We start from the raw sequence: 22,125 nt of genomic DNA, 5'->3' as shown, positions 1-22,125 counted from the left end.
CCGGCAGTGCCAGAGAGCACAGGGTTGTGTATTCTGCCTCAAAAGACCTGAGTCTCCTGGACTGCTCTGCTCCAGCCCCTAGGAAACCTGGAACATCAACCCTTTTGGAGGCACCATAGGAAAATAGCAAAAAGCATGGTCTCTGGATTCAAATCCTGGCCCTAGCTCTTCCTTGTCATGTGACCTTAGGGCAGTTCTTTACTGAGCTTATTAAACCTCAGTTAACTCTTTTGTAAATGGAAATAACACTAAATAGTGAGATGATGTATGTTAAGCAAGTGCTAAGTAGAAAGAGCTCCAAGTTTGCCACTGTATCACTATTCCGCCAGTCATTGGTGTTTTCAACTTCCTGGGTCATACTTGTATGTCTTTTTTTAAAAAAATATATTTTATTGATTTTTTTACAGAGAGGAAGGGAGAGAGAGAGTTAGAAGCATCAATGAGAGAGAAACATCGATCAGCTGCCTCCTGCACCCCCCCCCCCCCACTGGGGATATGCCCACAACCAAGGTACATGCCCTTGACCGGAATTGAACCTGGGACCCTTTAGTCTACAGGCTGACACTCTATCCACTGAGCCAAACCGCTTAGGGCAATGTATGTCTTGCTGCTTCCTGGAACCCTTGCTACCTTGCCTCTTCTATTCTCTGGATCTGCCCCAGATACCCGACCATTTCCATCTCTTTCTTCTCCTTCCCTCTTCCTTTGTCCACTTCCCTTGTAACCAAGGTGGCAGCTTACCCTGTATGGGACCCCATCCTTTCACAAGTCTGTGACCAAGAGCCTCAGGTTTTGCCAGCTCTCCCTGAGTTGTTCTTTAGCTGGAATGCGTGGGCAGCGTGTGCCAAGACATGGATTACTCGACAAGGCTCTGGGTTTCCCCTACTTGATTTATGCATGCCGGCTACTCAATAGGATCAGCCCTTTGGGGCTACCTGTAAAGGTCATAAATTATCTGAATGTTGGCTTTATAACTTTCATGAATCCTAAAACAGTGTTCAGCTTGCCAGGTTCAGGAAACACATTGGGATCTACCTAGATCAGATAGAGTAACCTCCATTCTTCTTTTCCCCCATATGGCTCAGCCTAGTGTGAAGGGCACTGAGCTAACTAACTCCCTTATGTCTGTGACAGAACAAGCCCAAGAGGTACTATGACTCTGCTCAGAAAGATGAATGAGTCTTGGTGAGACACTTCAGATGGCCACATGTCCGAGGCTTTTCCAATCCACTGTGCTATCCTAGATGGCCCAGGGCAAGAAGTGAACACAGCCAGCAGCCTTCCGCTTTCATCAGAGGAAGGGCTGCAAGAATCAAGTTCCACTGCCCAGGGAGGAAGAGGGTGAGGCTGGGCTGGGGTGTGTCTGTGCAAGTCTGTAAGTGAGCTGAGCATGCAGTTGCCATACCTGTTGATTGAAGAGCATTCTGCGAACAGAATCTGCCTTATCTTTCCTTGAGACCACAGCATGATTTGGGACTATGCCTAGGTGGCAGTTCTGAGCCTCGGTCACAGGCTTTCTGGTGCCGTCGAGGCACAGCAGCTCAAAGTCTTTCTGCTTTAGATCCTTAGCCCAGTCTTCAGGGTTTTTTCCTGGGGAGAGAGAAACCAGGACAACCTATAGCTTTCATCGAGGTGCCCCACCTGGGAGATGTGACCGACCACCCATGTCTCGGAGAATCACAGAGACACAGAGAAACAATAAAGCTTTGAAAATAAAACAGAAGAGAAATGTTCATAAACTCATAAGTTCATTACCTTTCTGGTTAGTGCTTTCTCAGCCCTGTTAAAGTCAAAGATTTCTTAAACAGACATGAAAAAGCACTAACCAGAAGGAAAAGATTGATACATTGGACTACATTAAGATAAAAAATGTCTGTTCATAAAAAGACATCATTAAGAAAGTAAAAAGGCAATATTTTTCATAAATGGACAATATATTTTGAATATATATAACTTAAAAACATGTATCCAGAATATGTCAGGATGCCTATGAATCAACAGAGCCAGACGTGCTCAGATGGACTGCATCCTCCATATGTTTGTCATCTGGGTTCAAGGCCAGTGTGATAACCAACCCTGTCAAGTCTGACTGGACATGAAGAATTTTCTCATTCCCTAAATAAAAAAAAATGTTAGGGCCAAAGTCACTAGAGTCTTAATGACACTTTCTTGACTGCCCAACTGGGGAGTGATTTCCCATGAGAAACTCAGATTTTTCCAAGGGAGGAAAGGACGGAGCGGGCACGTACCGTCTGTGTTCTGCAGGACTGTGGGGTGCTCCACGAAGGCCACGTCTCCCTTCTCAACCAGACACCTGCACACCAAGGGCCAGGTCAGTGAGGAGGGCCAACAGGAGGGGGGGGAGACACCGAGAGGGAGTCCCTGAGAGCCTCCCACCCCTCCACCCAGGCCGCTTGGCACATCTAACGCTGACCACTTCCACACACACAGCTGTAATGCCGGGCTGTCCCCAGGAATTAGAGGAGAAATGTAATCGTTTTTTAAAAATCTGCTTATTTAGTTTCTAATGCTCCTTATTTTTGGACGCTGATCAGTTTTTCCAGAGGAGAAACTCGTATTCTCCTATTAACAGGGATATTCAAGAATGACTCTCTGGGTGGATCAAAGTTCACATCAGAGAGTAAAATCAGCATGAAAGATGTGATTTTGAAGGAGTATTATCACACCCATATGTCTACTCAGCCTTAATAAAAGTTAATGTGCATCACTAGATACTTGTTCTCACTTAATCCCCTGAAAAATGTTTGTGGTTAAGGTGCATTCTTTATGAGAAATGTTCACATTAACATCAGTTTTATGACATTGTCAGATGTAAATTGCTATTAATTATTAATTATGAGGAGCACCTCTCCAGTTTTCTCTCTCCTAACATCAGGTCTCTCTATACTTGGCTAGGGTTATTACTCCCATTCAGTTTTCCTAAGCTCGCTTGCCCCGTTTCTTTCCTTTAGTCCCCCTTCCTACAACCCCAGTCCCAAATGAGCATGATCATCTGCCTCAGGTGTGTCTGCACCTCAGCAGTGAGGTAGACCAGAGACCGCCCCAATGATGAACTTCACTTAGGCATTCCTGTTCTCCTTGCTCTATTCTAGACCTGTGGTTCTCAAAGCTTGAGCTGGGACCAGTAGCATGGGTACCAACTGGAAACTTAGAAATGCACATTCTCGGACCCCAGACCTACTATCAGAAACTTATGGGGACAGGGCCCAGCGATCTGTGTTTTAACAACCCCTTGAGGAGATTCTGATTTGTGCTTGAGTGTGAGAACTAGTGCTTACGACAGTCACCTCCCCACTCTATAGAGCAATGGCTTCAAAATGTTTCCCACTTCCCGGAAACCTCTGTCTCTCCCCAACACTCATACTCCGGCATGTGCTCCTACTTCCCAGAGAAGCACCGAAATCATTGCTGGGCTATCTTTCAGCATCCTTCTGCCCAATTACCAGTCCAAGTCTCCAGTGCTCTTCTCCTGCCCTCCAGCAAAAGTGTCCTCCCAGGTGCTCTCATCCCCGCCCAGTTCTCGGGCACTTTCTGCTGTGATTATCCTCTTCCTTTTATATAATTGAAGCCTTTCCCTCCCTGTTCACTGAGTTCTTATCATCAGCATTCATACTTTTATTTTTAGAAAAACAGTAAGCCCTGCATTGATGCCACACAGCCCTCAGCAATGGGTCTCTCTCCCCCTCTCATCCAAGCAGCTAAAAGGAATCATCACTCTTACCATCAATCGCCCTTCACACCACCCTCACTCACTGACCCTTGCCAGTTGGCTTAGAGGACTGACTGGCTATTGAATCTGCTGCCACCAGATCCAGAAGCCAGTTTGCCATACTCCTTTTATTTGATCCCTCAAGTTCAGCCTTTCCCCAGTGATTTGAAAAGTCATCTTTGTTACAAACCAAATATAATATGTTTATGTATCTGTCTTGTAAGTATATTATCTTCCTTTGGTTTATTTGTCATTCTTGCGCATAAATCAGCCTGTATGGATCACAGTATTACAGTATTATATACTGTTATGTGATTTTTTTTTATATCTAGAAAAACATTCCCTTTGTATAATTTTATTTAAAAATTATTGGTTCTTAGAGGTGCACAGACACTACTCGCCTGAGTGCCCCACTGGAGCCGTAGTATTTCTCGTGGCTTTTGGGAGCACACTTGTGGGCCGCATTGCTGCCGCCACCACACAGAGCACAGAGACTGGACTCTGGATCAGACCCAGGGGCACAGCTTTGACTGAAGAATTCATCTGTGCAGGAGGAAACAGGAGGTCAGCTCTTCCTGCCTGTGTTAGCAAGAAAGCCTCAGGTTTTTGTCCCTAGAATTGCCTGAATGATGTAAAGACACACTCAGGTATCTGGCATCATATTATTCAAAATAGGAACCTTATGAAACATTTTTTTGAGTTGCAACTGGAGTGAAGTGAAGGAGGACTAGCTGAAGTTGGAACAAGGGTCTGTGAGCTCACAAAAATCCACCCTGTCCTGGCATTCCTGTGTCCTAGGAAGAGCAGGCATAGATTTAATCCTAAGAGTGGGCAAAATTGGAAAACATGTCCCACAGTTTTCCGACCTCTGCTGCCCTCTCCTCTTTACAGGGTCTGCCATCATGACTCCAAGTCCAAGAAGGGGCCTGTGAGGCCCAGCCACCAAGCCCTGTGCTGGGTGGGCTCCAGGGCACCACAGTGAGGACCTACCCTCCTGAACCCAACTCTATGGAGCAGCAGTCATAACCCAAGTAATCACACAGTGAATTTGTTTCTCCCCTTGCTCCGGGGGGAAAATATGATCCCATAGGCTGCACATAAAGGAACCCCGTGCAGACCTGGGAGTCAGAAAGAGGCCTCAAGTCGAGAGATGAAGAATGAATAGGAATTACCCAATAAAGGGCAAAGGAAGCAGCATCTGCAGAGGCCTAGGGCAGGGCTTGGGGGTGAGGGGCAAACTGCCTAGAGAGCTTAATGGAGGCCTCTGAGCCTGGCCCACCCACAGCAAGAGTGAGTGGGTAGGGGCAGGGATCCAGACCACATGTGACCTCCTACACTTTGGTATAGATTTGTTCTTTATTGTTAGAGCAATAGGGAGCGTCTGAAGGGCTTTAGACAGTCCTGGCCAGGACATAGTCAGATCTGCTCTTTGCAAAGAACGGTCTGGCAACAGGGTGGATGGAATCGAGGGCAGATGTGGGTGCATGCAGCAGGCTGCTGCAGTGGTCAAGGGGAGATGAGGGCAGCTTGGACTAGAGTAGCACAAAGGGGAGGGAGGGAGGTGGAGAGGAGAGAAACAGATCACTAGTGATGGATGGGTGCGTGGAGGATGGCAGCTCCCAGGTTCCCAGCTGGGACAAGTGGATGGACTGTGGGGTCCTCCACCAAGCTAGGCAGCTCAGGGGCAGGACCAGGCTCGGCAGAGATGATGTATTCCGTTTGGGGCATGTTGAACTTAATGTGCTTTTGAGATATCTAAGCAGATAATATCAAAGAGGCAGTTCATATATACAGATCTGGAGGTCAAGGAGAGATCTGTGCTAGGGACAAAAACTTGATAGTATCAACATATAGGCATAATATTAATAGCAGCAAACATTTATCTAGTGCTGGCTATGTGCCTAACTCCCTACATACAATATTTGTTTAAATGGCAATCAAGGCTGTAGGCATGGGTTTGAAGGGTGGGGGGAGAGTTGCTTTCAGCAACTCAAACATTTATTAACCAGGTTGGGAAAGGGGGACTTTGAAGAGGTAGGAGAAACACCAAGCCAGTGTGTGTCCACAAAAGCCAGGAGATAAGTGTTTTAGGGTGATCTGAAGAATGAGAGGTCATGTAGAAGAGGACTGGAGCACGCCCTTCCAATTAAGCAACTGGTAGGTCATGCAGTCTTGACCAGAGTTCTTCGTGTGGAATGATGCAGAAAGCCAGAGGGCAGGGAGTGGGTGGGAGGTGAGTGGCTCGGGCCAGGCTTCTAGTAAGTCTGGGAGAAAAGGGGCAGAGAAAGAAGAGAGGAGCTGGAGGAGAATGTTGGGAGAGGGGGGATTTGTAAAGATGGAAGACATTGGGTGTGTTCACATGTTGAAAGAAACTGTTGGATATACCAGAGGGGCAAGTACTGATTGAGGGTATGGGGCTCTGCAGAGGGGAACAGGGGAGGGGCTCACACCCGATTGCAGGTAGAGGGATGGGCTGGGTTGTGGAGGGAAGCTGAGCAGATACAGCCATCAGGAGGCCACAGCTTTGTCATTGGAATGTCGAGGGTGGGGGGGACCCTTCTGGCAGTTTCAGTTGCCTATTGCAGGTGCAGATGCGTCTGCTGAGAAAAGGTGGTAGACGGGTGTGGGTGGAGGTGTGTGGACAGTTAGAACATTGGGATAATTATTGGGAAGTGTAGAGATGTGGAGCAGAGAAGCAGTGGGAGTGCTGAGGCCAGCATCTGGGGCATTTCCAGTGGAAGGAATGGTTCCGCCCGGACATTCTCCAGCCATGCTCAGCTGCTCAGTGCAGAGGGAGAAGAGAGCAGGTGGTGGGTTCACACAGGGCTGGGATGTGTCAGGTGGCTGGGAAAGCAGGGGAGCAGGAGTCTTTTAGGTATAGCAAGAATGTTGCTAAAACGACTAATACCGGGACCTAAGAAATATGAGGATGAAAGTGAAAGTTAAAGCACTTAAGGACCTCCTGGTGTAAGGTTTTCAATTTTAAAAAGCAGCCAGTTTGTTTGGGGAAATAATGTACACATGCATGCGCGCACACACACACTCTTGCTTTGCAACCCGGGGCCTGTTCCCTGAGCCAGCTGCACGACATAAAGACCTTTCCCCAAGGTCTGCCCTTTGGGCCAAGCCTCTTCCTTGGAGGCAAGGAGGTGAGGAGAAAGGGGAGGACTTGCCCAGGGACGTGTGAAGTTCACCCACAATGTCTGTCCAGCCACTTTGTGCCACCCCTTGCTATTCATTGAACTGAATTTGTCCCCTCCACAGACAGGCCCAAGGAAGGGGCTGCCACACCACCTCCCAGAACACACTTACCAAATTTGCAGGACCCCGTTTGGTTGTATATCAAGCCCATGGGGATGTTCCAGCCCGCAGAAGTGCCAACTGCGGTGTGGCAGGACTTCTTGCCTCGCAGAGAGTTCCAGGTGAGGTCGGCATCTGATTTCTTAACCACTGCCACAGCGTAGTGGCCTTGCAACAGAGATACCAAGATCAATTTCAGCAGCTCCAGGGCCCTCCTAGAACTGCTGCAGCTAGCCCCTGCCTGCCACTCTCTCCAGGGAGGGGGAATAGATTGAATCCCGTACCTCACTCTAGCAGAAGCCCCTGCAAATAACTGTCATTATTAGTCCTGGGCCAAACAGAATGACGCTCCTGATGTGTCTACATACATACATTCACAAGTATTTACACACACACTTCATACTTCAACTGAATCCTGCTGTACATTCTTTTCTGTGAGTTACTTGAACCTTTTTAAAGATCTACTGTGGACCTTTTTGATTCAGTAGAAATCAATATAGCTCCCTCGTGCTATTTATTGGTTGACTCTAAGTTATGTTCCACTGTGTGGAAGTACGTATTTTATGATCCCCCTACTGGTAGGCATTTACATTGTGACCCATTTTCCCCTAAATCTTTGTACATAAGAGTGTGTTTCTGTTTAAATATTTCTATTGAATAGAAATTGAGCTTTAATGACTTCTTTTTTAAGGTTAAGTCTCTGATTTTCTAGGTTCACAATAACATTTTCTAATAATGATAATTTAATTTCTCATTCCCCAATATTTAAAAAAAATATGTATATATATAACTTACTGCATTCACTTCCAAAATAATGCCAAATATCTTTGGTGGGAGTGGGCCTTCTTGTCTTATTCCAGATTCTAATGGGAACACCATTGATAGTTCATGGATTCCTGTCCCAAAATTATGTAATTGAATTGTGCTTATTGAGTAAAGTCTAAACTGCAAAGCTGAATTTATAATAAGATTAGAATCATAAATCTGAAGAATTAGAAGAGAATGTGTGATGGAAGGAGACTTGACTTGGGGTGGTGAACACACAATACAATACACAGATGATGTATTATAGAATTGTACACAGGACAGTGGCCCCATCTTTGGAGTCTGACTCGGTAGATGTGGAGTGGGGTCCAAGAATTTTCATTTCTAAGAAGTTCTCAGGTGAGGCTGATGCATCTGGTCCAGGTACTACCCTAGATGGAGAACCCCTGCTTAAGCTAATGCCCAAGATTAGTACTTCACATACAGATACAGACCCTCTCTGCCTATGTGGAGACACAGATGGGAGAACTTGTCACCTGCTCTCCTATTCTAAAGACGAGATGGACTCCTCTGCTATTCAAATCCAGCTGGCTAAAAGCTAAGAGTGATTTAATTTTCCTCCTCATCTTCATTAACAACAAGGCCCCAGACAAGTCAGGAATGGGCTCCTGCCCCAGTACAGACCTTCGTGCTGAGGTGGGCAGGCAGCATGTGTCAAGGAGCAGTGTGGTTGGTCAGGAGGGGCACAGGGTTCCAGTCAGGCCACCTCTTCTCAAGCCCAGGTTGCAGCCACTTCCTGGCTGTGTGGCCCTGAGCCTCACTTTCCCCATCTACATAATATGGGACAACGATGCCCACATACTAGAGGATTGCTGAGGAAAGGAAATAGGGATAGTGCAAGCAGGAGACCTGTCAACTGTAGAGTACCCTATGAATAGTCATTACTATTACAGCTTCAGGATAGATTTGCTCTCTAACAAGTAACTGTGGTGTCATCTTCTCCTTTATTTTTTGTTACAACTCTAGTAACTTTTGTTTATTTTTAAGGTTTTCCTCACCCTTTTCCTAAGAACAGGCCTTTATTCTTGAACCCCAGTGTTACTGATTCTAACTCACCTTCCGTGAGTGTATTCTCACACTTAGGACCAAGCTGCTCTTTGCCATCTTGGGACACTAAAAAGAAAAAGAAAAACAATTGAGGTATATGACATTAAATTCCCACAAACATATCCCAAAGACATGAGCTGTTCAATCATACGAGTTAAGAGTAAAATGAAGAGAAACACCAACTAGCAGGTTTTCATTGGTCATTAACAAGCTAAGATTCTGCAGTCCCATTTTACCCCTTTCCCCCTGATCTTTGCCATTTGAACTTCAGGTTTCATCCCAGAATCTCCCCAATACTTGGTCAGATGCAGAGAAAGGAAATGAGATGCCCTTTCAAAGGGACCACTGAAGATCTTGACAAAGATTTTTTTGCATTTCCTATGGGATTCAAGTCATCCTGACATCTTTCATCATTATATTCTTGCTATATTAGAGAACACAGAACCAATCCATAGAGTCAGAAAGACCTCGATGCAGTCTTTATTCTACCTTGGACACAACATTTAACTTTTCTAAGCCTTCGTTTTTACATCTATAAAATTGACATACCACTATTTGTGTTACAGAGTCGTCTTGTTTTGAAGGATAATGCGTGGTTTCTTGCTCACTGCCTAGCAGATGAGGTATTTAACAAATGATACTGGTGAAATCCTCTTCTCCAGTCCTATTTTTTCATTTGGACAGATCCCCACTAAAGAACATGACCTTTCAGCCCCACCCCCCCAGTCTTCCAGTGCCGCTGGCATGAGTTAATTTTGGATAATTTGGCAGAAGGATCTAGGCACATGTGTCTCAGCCCCTTCTTTCATTATTGAGGATAGTGGAGAGAGGTGGTTTAGAGCTTCTCACCTCTGCCAAAATGTTTTCCTCTGCCCTCAGCCATGGGATGATCCAGCAGACCTGTTCTCCTGAATTAGTGGGCAACTCTAACTCAAGGGCATTTTGGCAAGCACTGCGGCCAGCTCTACACCATGCCCTCCCCATCACTATTCTCAGTAATAAAGATGCTACTTTTACCTCTTTTTGCCTAAATCTTATATCTGTCTTTAATTGGTCCTGACATTCAGAAAACGGGATGTTATCCACTAGCTTCCTACACTCTAGCGAGAGTTATTATCTCAACAGTGAACTAAATTATGTCCTCATTTCTAAGTCCGTGGCCCAGAGGGAATAAAACAGTCAGAGACACTTCCCTCCACTTACTGTAGTTCTCTGCCAGCACAGGCACCAGACCGCACTTGCCCGCCGTGTAGATAAATCCTCCATTTAAGCTCATGGCATCAGCGTCTCCTTTCTGAGGGTAGGAAATAAATCAGTGGCACAACAGTGAGCTTGTTATCCTGTCTCAGAGGTTTCCAACCCGCTGGCTTCATGTTCCATGTCCTTGTGATTAACCAAATCATGGATAACCCAAAGCTTCTGCCACGTAAACACAGTTTTAGAAAACTGGATGTGCATTTGGCCTGTTGACCAGGAGAAAGAGCCCAACCCAGGTCAGGCTCCCTGGCCTCTCATGAGATCCATGCCCTCATAGTACTTTCACTATACCATTGTTGCTCAATAAGCCACATGCCAGACTCAATGACTGCATTTATCTGTTTCTAGGGAACACATTTTCTTTTGTATGGCAGAGTTTAGTTCTGGTCCCATAATTCCATTGGCAGTATACCTAGAGCCCTGACACAGCAAAGATTTCAGTACATAATTAATTTCACTACTTAAATAATTAATTACAGGCATACCTCAGAGATACTGTGGTTTGGTTCCAGACCACTACAATAAATCAAATATTGCAATAAAGCAAGTCATACGAATTTTTTGGTTTCCCTCTGCATAGAAAAGTTATGTTTACACTATACTATAGTCTATTAAGTGTGAAACACATCATTTCTAAAAAAAAAAATGCACATACCTTAATTTAAAAATACTTTACTGCTAAAAAAAAAAATGCTACCATTTAAGCCTTCAGCAAGCCTTAATCTTGCCTTAAAAAAAAATCCAGTATCTACAAAGTGCAATAAAGCAAAGCACAATAAAATGAGGTATTCCTGTAATAACTAATGTATAGTTTTAATCGATAATTTTTCCCAACAGAGCAAAAAATGTATACTTACAGTCACAAATAAGGTCATTAAGAAAGAAACACACACACAATAAAAAAAATAAAAAATAAAAGAAAGAAAGAAACACATAGACACACACATACTCTTTGCTTTTGACCTGTTAACTGCCTTTCTAGAAATCTATAAAAAAAAAATCTACTTAAAACAGTAAACTCTACTGGAAAAACTTGCCAAGCCCCTATATGTGTCAGGACCTTTTCTAAACACTTTGCAGTGGTTACTTCATATATTCCTCATAAAATCCAATTAGGTAGGTTGTATAATTTTCCCTCTTTAATACATGTAAACTGAAGCAGAGAGGGGTTAAATAATTTGTCCAATAGATGGTCACCAGGACTTAAACTTAGGTAGTTTAATTCCTCAACTTTTGCTCATAACCACTATATCACACAGCCTCTGGGATCTGATTACTTCAAGGGATACATCCTTAAATACTATTCTGCACACATTTTTTCATCCATAAAATGGGTGAAACGTCTATCTTATCGGCTTATCATGAGGATAAAATGAATTAGTGCAAGTTAAGAGGTCATAAATATTAGCTGTCATTAGTATTAAAGGCATACTCAGAAATATTGATGATTAAAGAACAAAAATCTTCATTCCCATAATATCTATAATAGCAAAAGATTTGGAGATAATTCAAATATAGACATTTAGAAATTGGTTAAATAAATTGAGGCAGAAATACTTGGTGGAATATTATGCAGCCATTAAAACATTTTAAATGAGTATTTCATTACCTAAGAAAGTACACCAATTATGCCCAAGAATTTAAGTAATTATAACATAACTAACATTTATTTATATGCCAGGTAATATTATGAGCAATCAAATCAGTTTAATCCTTATAATTGACAAAGTTAGGAGGCTGTAGAAATTGCAAGATCTTAATCTTATGGGTTGGTCCCAGGTAAGTTTACCAAAATTAGGATTTTTTTTCCTAAGATAGACTGTATGCCTCCAAAGTTTGTCAATTTTTTGTCCTTTATTTATCTTTTTTTTCTAATCACAAAAGCATTATCTGTTCATAGAGAAATAGAAATGAGCTTCATAACTCAAAAATTATGTGGTAATTATTTCTGAGTTATGAAGTTTTGAATGATACTTATTTTTCATTTCCAACATGTAATATTTTTATCACCAGAAAAATATTAAATGTTCAACTAAAGGACTGAAAAGGTTGATTTGCTTTCACAATCCACAAGGGCCCTGACCACACCCTGGGATGTCATCCCACTTCCCACAGGTCCTAGGTAGGACACCATTCAGAGCTCCCTGGTCACCAGAGCTGAGCACCAAATGAGTTTGAGCCTTGGGCTGGCTCTTTGTTTCGGCCCGGCCCTGAGCCAGAGGGGTCCATGGGATGGAGTGGGATGGGGCTCTGGAGAGTGGGAAAGATGCAACATAATAGTTGCATCTCAGCCTCGTGGCTGATGGGGAGGTGTCTGGGAAGTCTCCTCAGAAGAGCTACATATGTGGGTGTCTGAACTCAGCTGTGGAGACAGGGCCTCCCTTACCACAATGGCAGCAATGCAGTCCTCAGTGATCTGCTTTGTGGTGCACTTTAAGATGCCACCACTCATGACAGTCCACTCGTTACACTTGGCACTCTCATGGGGGCCCACTGCGCACCACTTCACCATCTGTGAGCCTTCTCCACCTAGGACAGGTAGAGAAGAACCAGGGGTTCAAAGGAAGCTCCAAGGACTGTTTGGGAATTTAGTGCCACCAGCTACAGAGTGGCTGCCCAATGAGGTCCTCTTCGACATCAGCAGTCACATGCCCATATCACCACTCATCCCTGCCTATCACCCTCTGGAGAAATGGGAACTCAGTTCTCAGAAAGAGCCGTGAAGGCAGAGCAACCCTAACCTCCCTCCTGACCTCACCTTCTCAGGCATCACCTCCCCAGGGAAGGCCTCTGAGCCCTCTCTTACAGGACTGGGTTCTCCCATCCAGGGAGCGCTCCCCAGGGGGCAGTCGTGTGTTCTGCTCTGGGTGGCCTGCTTGCTCTCCTGTTGCCCAGTGTCTTTACTCACCACGGTATGCCCACATCTAACACAGTGGCTTTGTAGATGCTCAATAACTATTGGTTGACTAAATGGAGGGGGAAAAAGAGAGAAGGAAGGAAGAAACGGACCATAGGAATTTGGAGGAAGACAGGAGCTGGATTAAAACCCTCTAAAATTCTAGTTCTCCTGAAGGTGGCAGAGGCCATGTCCCCACTTCAGGTTAGGATGGGCTATTTCACCTGTCAAATACTAGTAGACCTGTTGGTTGGGTGGGGCAACTCTGGTTAATACAAAGAAGCCAGAACCATCATTAATTCAAGTAGTCCATAATCTAAAGGTAAGCTAGGTCTTCTCCCCAGCTCAACAGAAACTCCCCTCATTAAAACCCAGTGTAGTTGCTACTCCCCTGAGCTCTGCAGGCTAGTGAAGGCTGGGTCAGGTGAGGCCTGCAGGTACCAGGAAAGCCTCTATGACCCCCACCCTGCCCGCTGCCCTGCCAGGACCTTACACACCTCCCCTTAGAGATCGAATGGCAGACAAATGTTCATATCCCAGGTACAGCATGGCATCCATCTTAGGTGGGACTTTTAAAAACCCACGGGCAGCGTCTGTAAACAGCAGGTCCTTCCTATAAGGAGAGCCAAAGAGCTTGAAGTCTGCTGACGTGTCTTTTCCAAAATATTCCTGTTAGAAGGATAAAAGAAACAGTGAAGGAGGGATGCTGGCATAGAGTAGCAAAGGGAAAACAAACCCCAAACCATTTAAGAACAGAAAGGGGAAAAAGAATGAGTGCCTGAGAGAGAAGACAGTGGCCAAGGCCCTCAGAAGCCCCTGTGGCTCATGGGGTTCTCAGGTCTCCCTCCATGGAATGCTTTCCCCAAATCCCAGCTTGTTTGCCTAGCACGGACTCAGGGAAACTGCAGGGGCTGCCCCTCAGATCTGTACAAACAGGTTTGGGGTCATCATTTGCCAGGCAACTGCCCCTCTCCAATGCCGTGTTCCCATGGGCAGTCAGTGAAGGCTGCCACGGTCCTGGCTGCCTGGTTCTCCCAAGTGGCTCCGATGGTCTTCATCCTGAGTAGCTGGTGATCCAGCACTCTGCCATCGAGGCTGGAAGTCAGGAGTCCTGGGCCCGCCCCCCACCACTGAGGATCTCAAGCAGTTCTTTCCCCCTTCTGGCAAAAACAAAGGGCCCTTGACCTATGACTCCCACTGACGGTCCCAACGCTGTTCCTGGCTGTACCTGACAGCAGCACCTACTCACACACTCTTTCCAATGTCTGTCTGCTTTTTGTTTTGCATAAAATGTCACCCGCTGCTTTCTCTGGCAAACCTCCATACTTCCTTGGGGTGCACATAGCTTATTCCCTGGGGTCCCAGAACCTTCCCAGATGCATCCTGCAAATGAGTCCTTCTGTTCTCCGAAAAGTACATAATCCATGTCCCCAAGGTTGTACCATCCCACCTCCTGATAATTTGAATGTGTCCACATTTCTCTGTGAGCAACTCAAGGGCAGGTCTTTGTCTAGTTCATCTCTGATCCCCCAGTGCTGGGCAGAGAGCACCGACAGGGCTAGGACCGGGTGATGAATGAGAGCTGGCTGAGAGAGACTGCCACCAACACAGGACAGAGAGGAATGCTCGTGGAGGGTTATACGCTTGAGGGAAGTCAGGAGGGCAGGTCATATGCCAATAGGATAACAGGGGAGCACCTCATGGAGCGGGGACACCTGCATCCATTTAGAACGAAAAGAACACACTGGGACAACGAGGAATGTCTGCAGAGTCTTTGGCCCACCAGGTCGGTGATGCCAGGCGAGGGTTTTATGGCCTCTGCTGTCTATAACATATACAGACTAATTGGCTTGTCAGTGAAGAGGAGGTGTGGTGTGGTTCCTGCTGTGGTCCACAGGACTTCCAGAGTGGCAATTAGAGAGTAAAGGAATGTGCCCGAATCCAAGCAGTGACTCCTAAGCAGGAAGGAGGAAAGTGGATTTCATACCTGGGCCTGGTTGAGAAGCTCCCAGATCAAGTCCTCGTTGCCGCCCACACTTCGGGCCACGACAGCATGGGAAGGGATGCTGCCCAGGTGGCACTCCTCATACTGGTCTACTGGCTTCCGGGTGTTGTCCCTGCAGAGGAGCTCGTACTGGTCCCTGTCAGCCTGGCGTGCAAGGTTCTCTGCGGGAGGAAAGCCCAAAGGAGCCAACAGACTGTAGGCAGAGACATCAGCTGTGGCCCCCCTTTCTCACTGAAACACAAACCACTTGACCTTGTTGAAATAACCTTGTAGGCCCACGATGGAGCCGCTCCTGCCCAGGATGCCACGTCAGCAAACCAAAACTTAGATAACTTTCATGTCCCTGTAATGCTCTGCGTGGCCAGAAGCGCAGTATCCAGCCAGGCCTCGCCGCCAACCCAACTCGGGGCTCTCTGCTTCTTTCTTGGTTCCTTCTCAGCCCAAACAAGGTTGACAGTGTGGCCCCAGCCAATCAGATGTTTCCTATGTGTCTCTTCCTTGTTCTTTATTCTTTGGCCTATAAAAGCTTCCTGCTTTCTTCCCATTTTGCAGTTCCCCCAAATGGAGACTGCCCACATCATGAAGTGTTAATAAGGTTTGTTTATATCACCAAAACAGTCTTCTTCAATCATTCTTTTAACTAGCCTAAGAGGACTGAAAGAGAATCTTTTCCAAATGCATTTTAGACAGATGAGGAACCTGAGGCCTCGGGAGAAGAGATGACTGAATAGACAGGGCTAGGAGGCATGCTTGGCCTGGAGCCCTCCCACTGCCCCTGTCCCTGTGGCTCTGCTAAAATGAAAGATGACAGCAGATATTTACCGAGCACTCACAGCATACCAAACACCGTGCTTAAGTCGCCCCATGCTCTTTGTCACTTAATCCTCACAACAGCTGGAGGAGGCCATTGATGTGATTATCCCCTCTCTATTTTTTAAAATATATTTTTATTTATTTCAGAGAGCAAGGAGGAGGGAGAGAGATAGAAACATCAGTGATGAGAGAGAATCATTGATTGGCTGCCTCCTGCACACACCTTCCCCTTGGAGACCGCAACCTGGGCATGTGCCCTTGGCCGTACTTGAACCCGGGATCCTTTAATCCGCAGGCGGACTCTCTATCCACTGAGCCAACCCAGCTAGGGCAACTATCCCATTCTAGAGAAAAGAAAATAGCTTCAGAGAGTTTAGGTAACTCATCAAACTTGCTAATCTGAGGCTGACATGTGGCCATGCTGGGACAATCCTGGTCACCCCTGAAGACAGAGCCCACCAGAGAAAGGGGTGGAGCAGGTGAGGGATGGACAGGGGCCGAGGAAGCTGGTCAGGGCATTCCATAGGTACAGAGAAGGACCAGAAAACCTTGTAAGGAAAACAAGCTCTTTGGTTCCCCTCGTCTAGCTATTAGAAGGTGTTCTGGGTTGAACTGTGCGCCCCTGCCGAGATTCACGTGTTAAAGTCCTGATCCCCAGGACCTCAGATTGTGAACTTATTTAGAAACAGAGTCATTGCAGATGTAATTAAGAGGCAGTCATACTGGAGTGGGTGGGCCCTACTCCATATGACTGGTTCCCTTATAAAAAGAGGAAATTTGGACACCGACAGACATGCAAACAGGAGGAATGCCATGTGAAAGGAAAGACAGAGATTGGGATAACATACAAACCGAGGAACACCAGAGACTGCCAGCAACATACTGGAAACTAGAAGAAAGGGATGGGACAGATTTTCCCTCACAGCTTCAGGAGCCAACCTGCCAACCTACTGATCTTGGACTTCTGCCTCTAGAACTATGAGACAATAAATTTCTGTTGCTTAAGGTACTTGTTATGGCAGCCCTACCAAACTCATACAGAAAGCCTTTGGGGTTGATAAAATCTATCAAAAGAGAAGGAGGTTGGGCTGGTGTGGCTCAGTGGTTGAGCATTGTCCCATGAACCAGGAGGTTATGGTTCCATTCCCAGTCAGGGCCATGCCCAGGTTGCAGACTTGATCCCCAAGAGGGGGCATGCAGGAGGCAGCAATCCATGATTCTCCCTCATCATTAATGTTTCTATCTCTCTCTCCCTCTCCATTCCCTCTCTGAAATCAATTAAAATACCTTTTTTTAAAAAAAAAAAAAGAGAGAGAGAAGGAATACAATTAGAGTTCTTATGAATGTTACCATTTTAATTAGTTATGTCATGAAGAAAATACATTTTAAATATATTAAAATTTTTAAATGATTTTATAATGTTAGAATTAAAATACCCAATATGATCTAATAGTTTCAGAAAGAAATAACTTTTCCACCTCAGTCACTCACCACCAACACTCATTTTCGTCCCTAAAGCCCAGTGGACAATCTCTCATAAACTTCTATTTTTAATAAGGGGTCTTATATAATAGCAGACAAGTGGCTTTCAGCAAAGATAATCGGGATGGTCTAGTAGGATAACAAAAGTGAGGATGTTTTAAACACATTAGGGTGAGTGTTAGAAGGCGCTGCCCTCTGACATAATTGTGGTAACTTGAGCAACCAGAGGAGATAACAGTGACAATTATTTGGAACAACTTGATCCTGGGAGATGAAACCCCTAGATGACCCCACTAATTAAAATTACTGATAATAAGTAATGCATCACATACCAAAATGCTAACAAACCAGGTCAGTGTGTAGTAATGAGGAGACAATGAATTGTGAATGGCTGAACGAGAGAACAAAACACGGGAAACTCCTATTTCGTGTTAGAGAAAAACTAGATTATGAGGAACTGAGGCCCATGTAGAAAGCAAGCACTTAAAGTTTCCCTGAGGTAGCAGACATTAATCTTAAAATGAATCTAGCATAGTGCATATACACTTGGTTTTAAACATCTTGAGTCATATAGTGTGTTCTATAGCGGAAAGAAATTTAATTGGTTATAAAACCCAAAGTCTGTACCCTCATCTTGTCTGAAAAATTTTTTTGTTATTTGTTTATTTCTGATAGATTACCCAAAACCCTGGAAAGGTGTTTGCTTTTTAAATATACAAACAAAGAAGAAATTATTGTCCATAGTAACATAGCTTTTGCAACAGATTTATTATATGTGTGCTAATAAGTTCTGAAATCATTATGATAGTGTGGGTTTTGCTGCAGATTTTTGAAGCCTTTAGGAGCCATTTGTAATGAGGCATTCAGAATAATGTGGTTAAATGTGAAATTGGTATTTCAGTGACTGGGAGACTTTAATTATTGAAACTCATTTTGTTTAAATGAGTAATGTTTAAATGTTCAGAAAATTAGTAGAGTTATAGACTGAACAAATTGAGCACTGAACAATTTACAAATAACAAAAATGTGTTTTATACAGAAACCCTCCTATTTCATTAAGATCTTGTCATCAGCCCTAACTGGTTTGGCTCAGTGGATAGAGCGTCAGTCTGTGGACTCAAGGGTTCCAGGTTCGATTCCAGTCAAGGGCATGTACCCAGTAGGGAGTGTGCAGGAGGCAGCTGATTGATGTTTCTAACTCTCTATCCCTCTCCCTTCCTCTCTGTAAAAAATCAATAAAATATATATATTTAAAAAAAAAAAAGATCTTGTCATCACCCATCTCTAGATGTAGGAAAACTTTCAGGCAAACATCAGGACCCCTGGCCAGAGTGCAACACACGTGATTCCTCCTCCATCCAGCACTTACCTGCCACGGTCATATGTCTCATGAAGCCCACTTCCCCCACTCCATCCTGCAGGCACCTGAGGAACAGGACAGCTGCAGTCAGGCCACTCTCCAGGACAGGGCCTTGCCCTCCCCATGCAGACCCTCTGAGGCTCTGCTCCGGCCACAGGCTCACAGAGCTTTGCCCAGTTTCCCAGACCTCCATCTGTCCTCACAGAGGCGATGGCTCTGTGTGAGGGGCATCTGAACCCCCACAGCCAAGCCCAGGGCTGAAGCAGGTAGGAGCCCTGTAAGCCACATCCCAGGCAACTCTGGGGAGGGATGGTGTGGAAGTAGGACCCTCACCTTCTTCAAAGGCAGCCAAAAGCAATAGATTTTTTTAAAAATAAAGGTTTAAAGCTTTTTACGTGTAGGATCAAAACTCTGGATAGCCTTGGATTCCTGGCCTGGTTTTGAGTGGTAGCCATTTCTCTTACTGAGCATAGTGTAGGGAGAGGTGCCTTCACAGGGCTGAGAGGGAGGTGGGGAGAGGCAGGCACATGTCCCAGACACAGGGAGAAGCCCCGGCAGAAAGAAGCAAACTGGGAGACCCTGGCCTTTAATCAGATGGGAGCCCAAGCCTGTGTCTGTGGATCCCAGAGTCCCAGAGACAGGTCTATCCCCTCCACCCTCCAGGAGGGTCCAGGAGGGTAACATAGACCCCAGACTGGGAGGCGAGAGGGGCTCCCACACAAAAGACTGCTCCTCAGGATGGTAGGAGGCACTCAGAACCTGGGTTTCACACTGACCCTCTAGGTGGTCTGGGGCAGCCCTGCCTAATCCCTGTGCCTTCGTTTCACCATCTTCAGAGAAAGGGGGAGGAACAGGGAGTCTCACTCACTTGAAGGCACCCGAGTAGCCAAAGTACGGTTCGCGGTGGGAGAAGGCACACTTGTCATTCCCTTCCCCAGCGCACAGCTGACACAGTTTGGGGAAGGCTGTCCCATCCGCACCGGGGACACAGCTGCCCGCGAAGAAATTGGCCGCTGCTGCTCAACACAGAAATGTGGAACACAGGGCATGAGCCAGCTCAGCCAAAGACAATTCCAGCTCCCAACCCAGGCTCATGCATGAACAGAGAGTGACCAGAACAAACCCAGCTACCAGGCCCAGCTTGCCCGTATGTGTGTTCACTGGTCAAGATCAAGGTTTCCAAAAAGGGACATGTTAACAACTCTTCTCCCACCGCCCTCCCCAAGGACCAGGCCTATGATTGCCACCAACCAAGGCCTGGCTTAGGTCACTGTCAGCCCCCTCCCTCCCTCGTCACACTGGAACAGCTCAGAGAGAAGTCTCCTCTGGAAGTCATGCCCAGGAGATGACAGACCCACCTGGACAGGTGCATGCCAAGCTCATGGCCAGCACATGGCCACCAGAGAATACTCCAGCAGGAGGGGAAACACAGAAAGGAGGCACCCCAGGGAAGTGGGCAATAGGGCCCACTGACCTTGGTCTTGCCTGAACCCTCTTTTGGGCCTGATGCCCTTCCCCACCCACTACTCCAGGCAGCCTCTGCTGAGGTATCAGGAGCTCAGAGAAGAGAGGACTCAGCCGAACCCTCCCAAGGGCTGCCGGTGTTGCAGACCCAACCAGTTTAAAGCTGGTTAACCTCCCACCTCCACCCCAGGAATCATCACACATGACCACCTGATCATGTCTGAGTGACCTCAGCGTGGCCTATGGCACCTAAAGAAGGGACGTCTGCCTGAGGGCACACACCCTCCTGCCTGCTTACCTTTCTGAAGATTTTCCTGTGGCTTAGGCAATTCGGAATAGAGTGTGCCCATGGGGATCTTCCACCCAGCAGACCTGTCAAGGCCTGTGTGGCAGGACTTCTTGCCTCGAAGCTGGTTCAGCTGGAAGCCGCTGCCCTTCTTCACCACGGCCACAGCATAATAGCTGGTTTGTGGATCTACAAAGAGACAGTGTGAATGGAAGACCCACAACCTGGGCCTCAGGGAAACATTGCTCATCACTGCTGGGCTCCTGACTAGGAAAGGGGAATCCACAAGCCACACTTATGCTGGGTTGGGTCCTAACGAGGGAGAGATCAGAATAACTTCCCTAGGTTTGCAGGGAAGAAAAGGACCACAGAGGGGACATTTGTATAACCCTCCAGGCAAACACTGGCAAGAAGGCCACATGCACATGGGCCTCAATGATTTTTCCTGCCCTGGCCCTGCAGGTTTTCTGCCTACACCTACCAACCCAAGGCTACCTGGAAACCAGAGGTCACATTCTTGCCTCCTGTTTTTCCTGGGACCTAGGGACACAGACCCAGAGATAGTCAGGTTACTCTCAGAGTGTGTGCTCCAGTGTGGTCTCTTCTCTGAGTGAGGCACCTGTGGTTCTTGGAGGACTCTCTATACAGCTCTAAACTCTAATGGTTCAGGTCAGGCTGTACACACTTCCTGGCCCAGGAGATCACTGTCAGCAGCACCAGTCCTCAGCCAGCCCAAAGCCACAGAGGCCTGAGTTGTGCCTGTGGGGGCTTATAGGGCACCACATTGCCCACACACTCCTCCATTACCTGCCTAAACAAGAAAAGAGTCTACCCGGAGAGAACAAGGGTCTATCAGGATAGAACAACAGCCACAAACCCTCTCCCAGGTCCCCAGGGAGAACTTACTGTCTTTTGACCCATAGTATTCTGCCACTACAGGTTTCAGGTTGTGGGGGGCTCGGCCTGCCTCAAACACCAAACCTGCATCCAATGTCACAGCATCTGCCAGGTTTGCCTGAAAAGGAACAAACCAGACACCAATGAAGCCCTCAATTCCAGGAAAGACCGCCTAAACCCAGGTGAGTGAGGATGACGTTTGGGGCCAGAAAAGCCATCAACTTGGCCAGACCACACACTAACCCGTTTCATTTGACTCCACCACACTGTTGAGAGAGTTTGGCCACCATATTCCTATTCCTCCAACATAGAGGAAGGCATGGATTGGTTTTCTTTTTCCTGGTGAGGAGTCTGGTTCTTGGCGCAGAAACCTGTGTGTGATCTTCTAGGATCAACCTGAGCTACAGAGGCTTTACTCACAGGCCTCGTGGTGGAAAGCTGCCCTCCCCACACCAGGCTGGGTGCACAGCCCAGGCACTGCAGGCTTTGAAGGAGGCTGCAGTCAATCACTCAGGCCCGCTGCCAGGCCATGCTCTTACACATGTGTACATTGAGAACCCAGGTGCTTCTATTTATGACCTCTTGTTTGATGACCTCTTTATGGTGGGCCCTCTGCTGAGGCCTTCTCAGGCATCACTGTGAAGCCCTCCTTACGGGGGTGTGGGGTTTGATGATACTCTTCTCCACTCTGATTCAGTACTCAGTACTTTTCCTTCCTGTCCTGGGTCCAGATAACTGCAGGCTTCTTTTGTTCATGGATTCA

The 22,125-nt window shown here is 46.4% G+C and overlaps 1 protein-coding gene across 1 annotated transcript in view; it reads right to left on the bottom strand.

Moving 5' to 3' along the window:
* The window catches only part of LOC307113562 (inhibitor of carbonic anhydrase-like), a 28,954-nt gene that overhangs the window by 1,254 nt on the left and 5,575 nt on the right, over nucleotides 1–22,125 (bottom strand). Inside the window, exons 3-15 of the mRNA XM_079795324.1 lie at nucleotides 21,372–21,480; nucleotides 20,478–20,654; nucleotides 19,584–19,731; nucleotides 18,725–18,780; nucleotides 15,043–15,221; nucleotides 13,553–13,724; nucleotides 12,546–12,688; nucleotides 10,106–10,196; nucleotides 8,912–8,968; nucleotides 7,043–7,198; nucleotides 4,132–4,273; nucleotides 2,250–2,314; nucleotides 1,406–1,590 (exon numbers count right to left, since the gene is read on the bottom strand). Of these exons, the coding sequence (XP_079651450.1) occupies nucleotides 1,406–1,590; nucleotides 2,250–2,314; nucleotides 4,132–4,273; nucleotides 7,043–7,198; nucleotides 8,912–8,968; nucleotides 10,106–10,196; nucleotides 12,546–12,688; nucleotides 13,553–13,724; nucleotides 15,043–15,221; nucleotides 18,725–18,780; nucleotides 19,584–19,731; nucleotides 20,478–20,654; nucleotides 21,372–21,480 (1,680 nt within the window). The remainder of the gene's footprint in view (nucleotides 1–1,405; nucleotides 1,591–2,249; nucleotides 2,315–4,131; nucleotides 4,274–7,042; nucleotides 7,199–8,911; nucleotides 8,969–10,105; nucleotides 10,197–12,545; nucleotides 12,689–13,552; nucleotides 13,725–15,042; nucleotides 15,222–18,724; nucleotides 18,781–19,583; nucleotides 19,732–20,477; nucleotides 20,655–21,371; nucleotides 21,481–22,125) is intronic.

The sequence above is a fragment of the Cnephaeus nilssonii genome (genome assembly GCF_951640355.1).
Source record: "Cnephaeus nilssonii genome assembly, chromosome: 17".
Lineage (NCBI taxonomy): Eukaryota > Metazoa > Chordata > Mammalia > Chiroptera > Vespertilionidae > Cnephaeus > Cnephaeus nilssonii.
The sequence above is the reverse complement of the archived record's forward strand: the minus strand, read 5'-3'. Positions and strand labels throughout refer to the sequence as shown.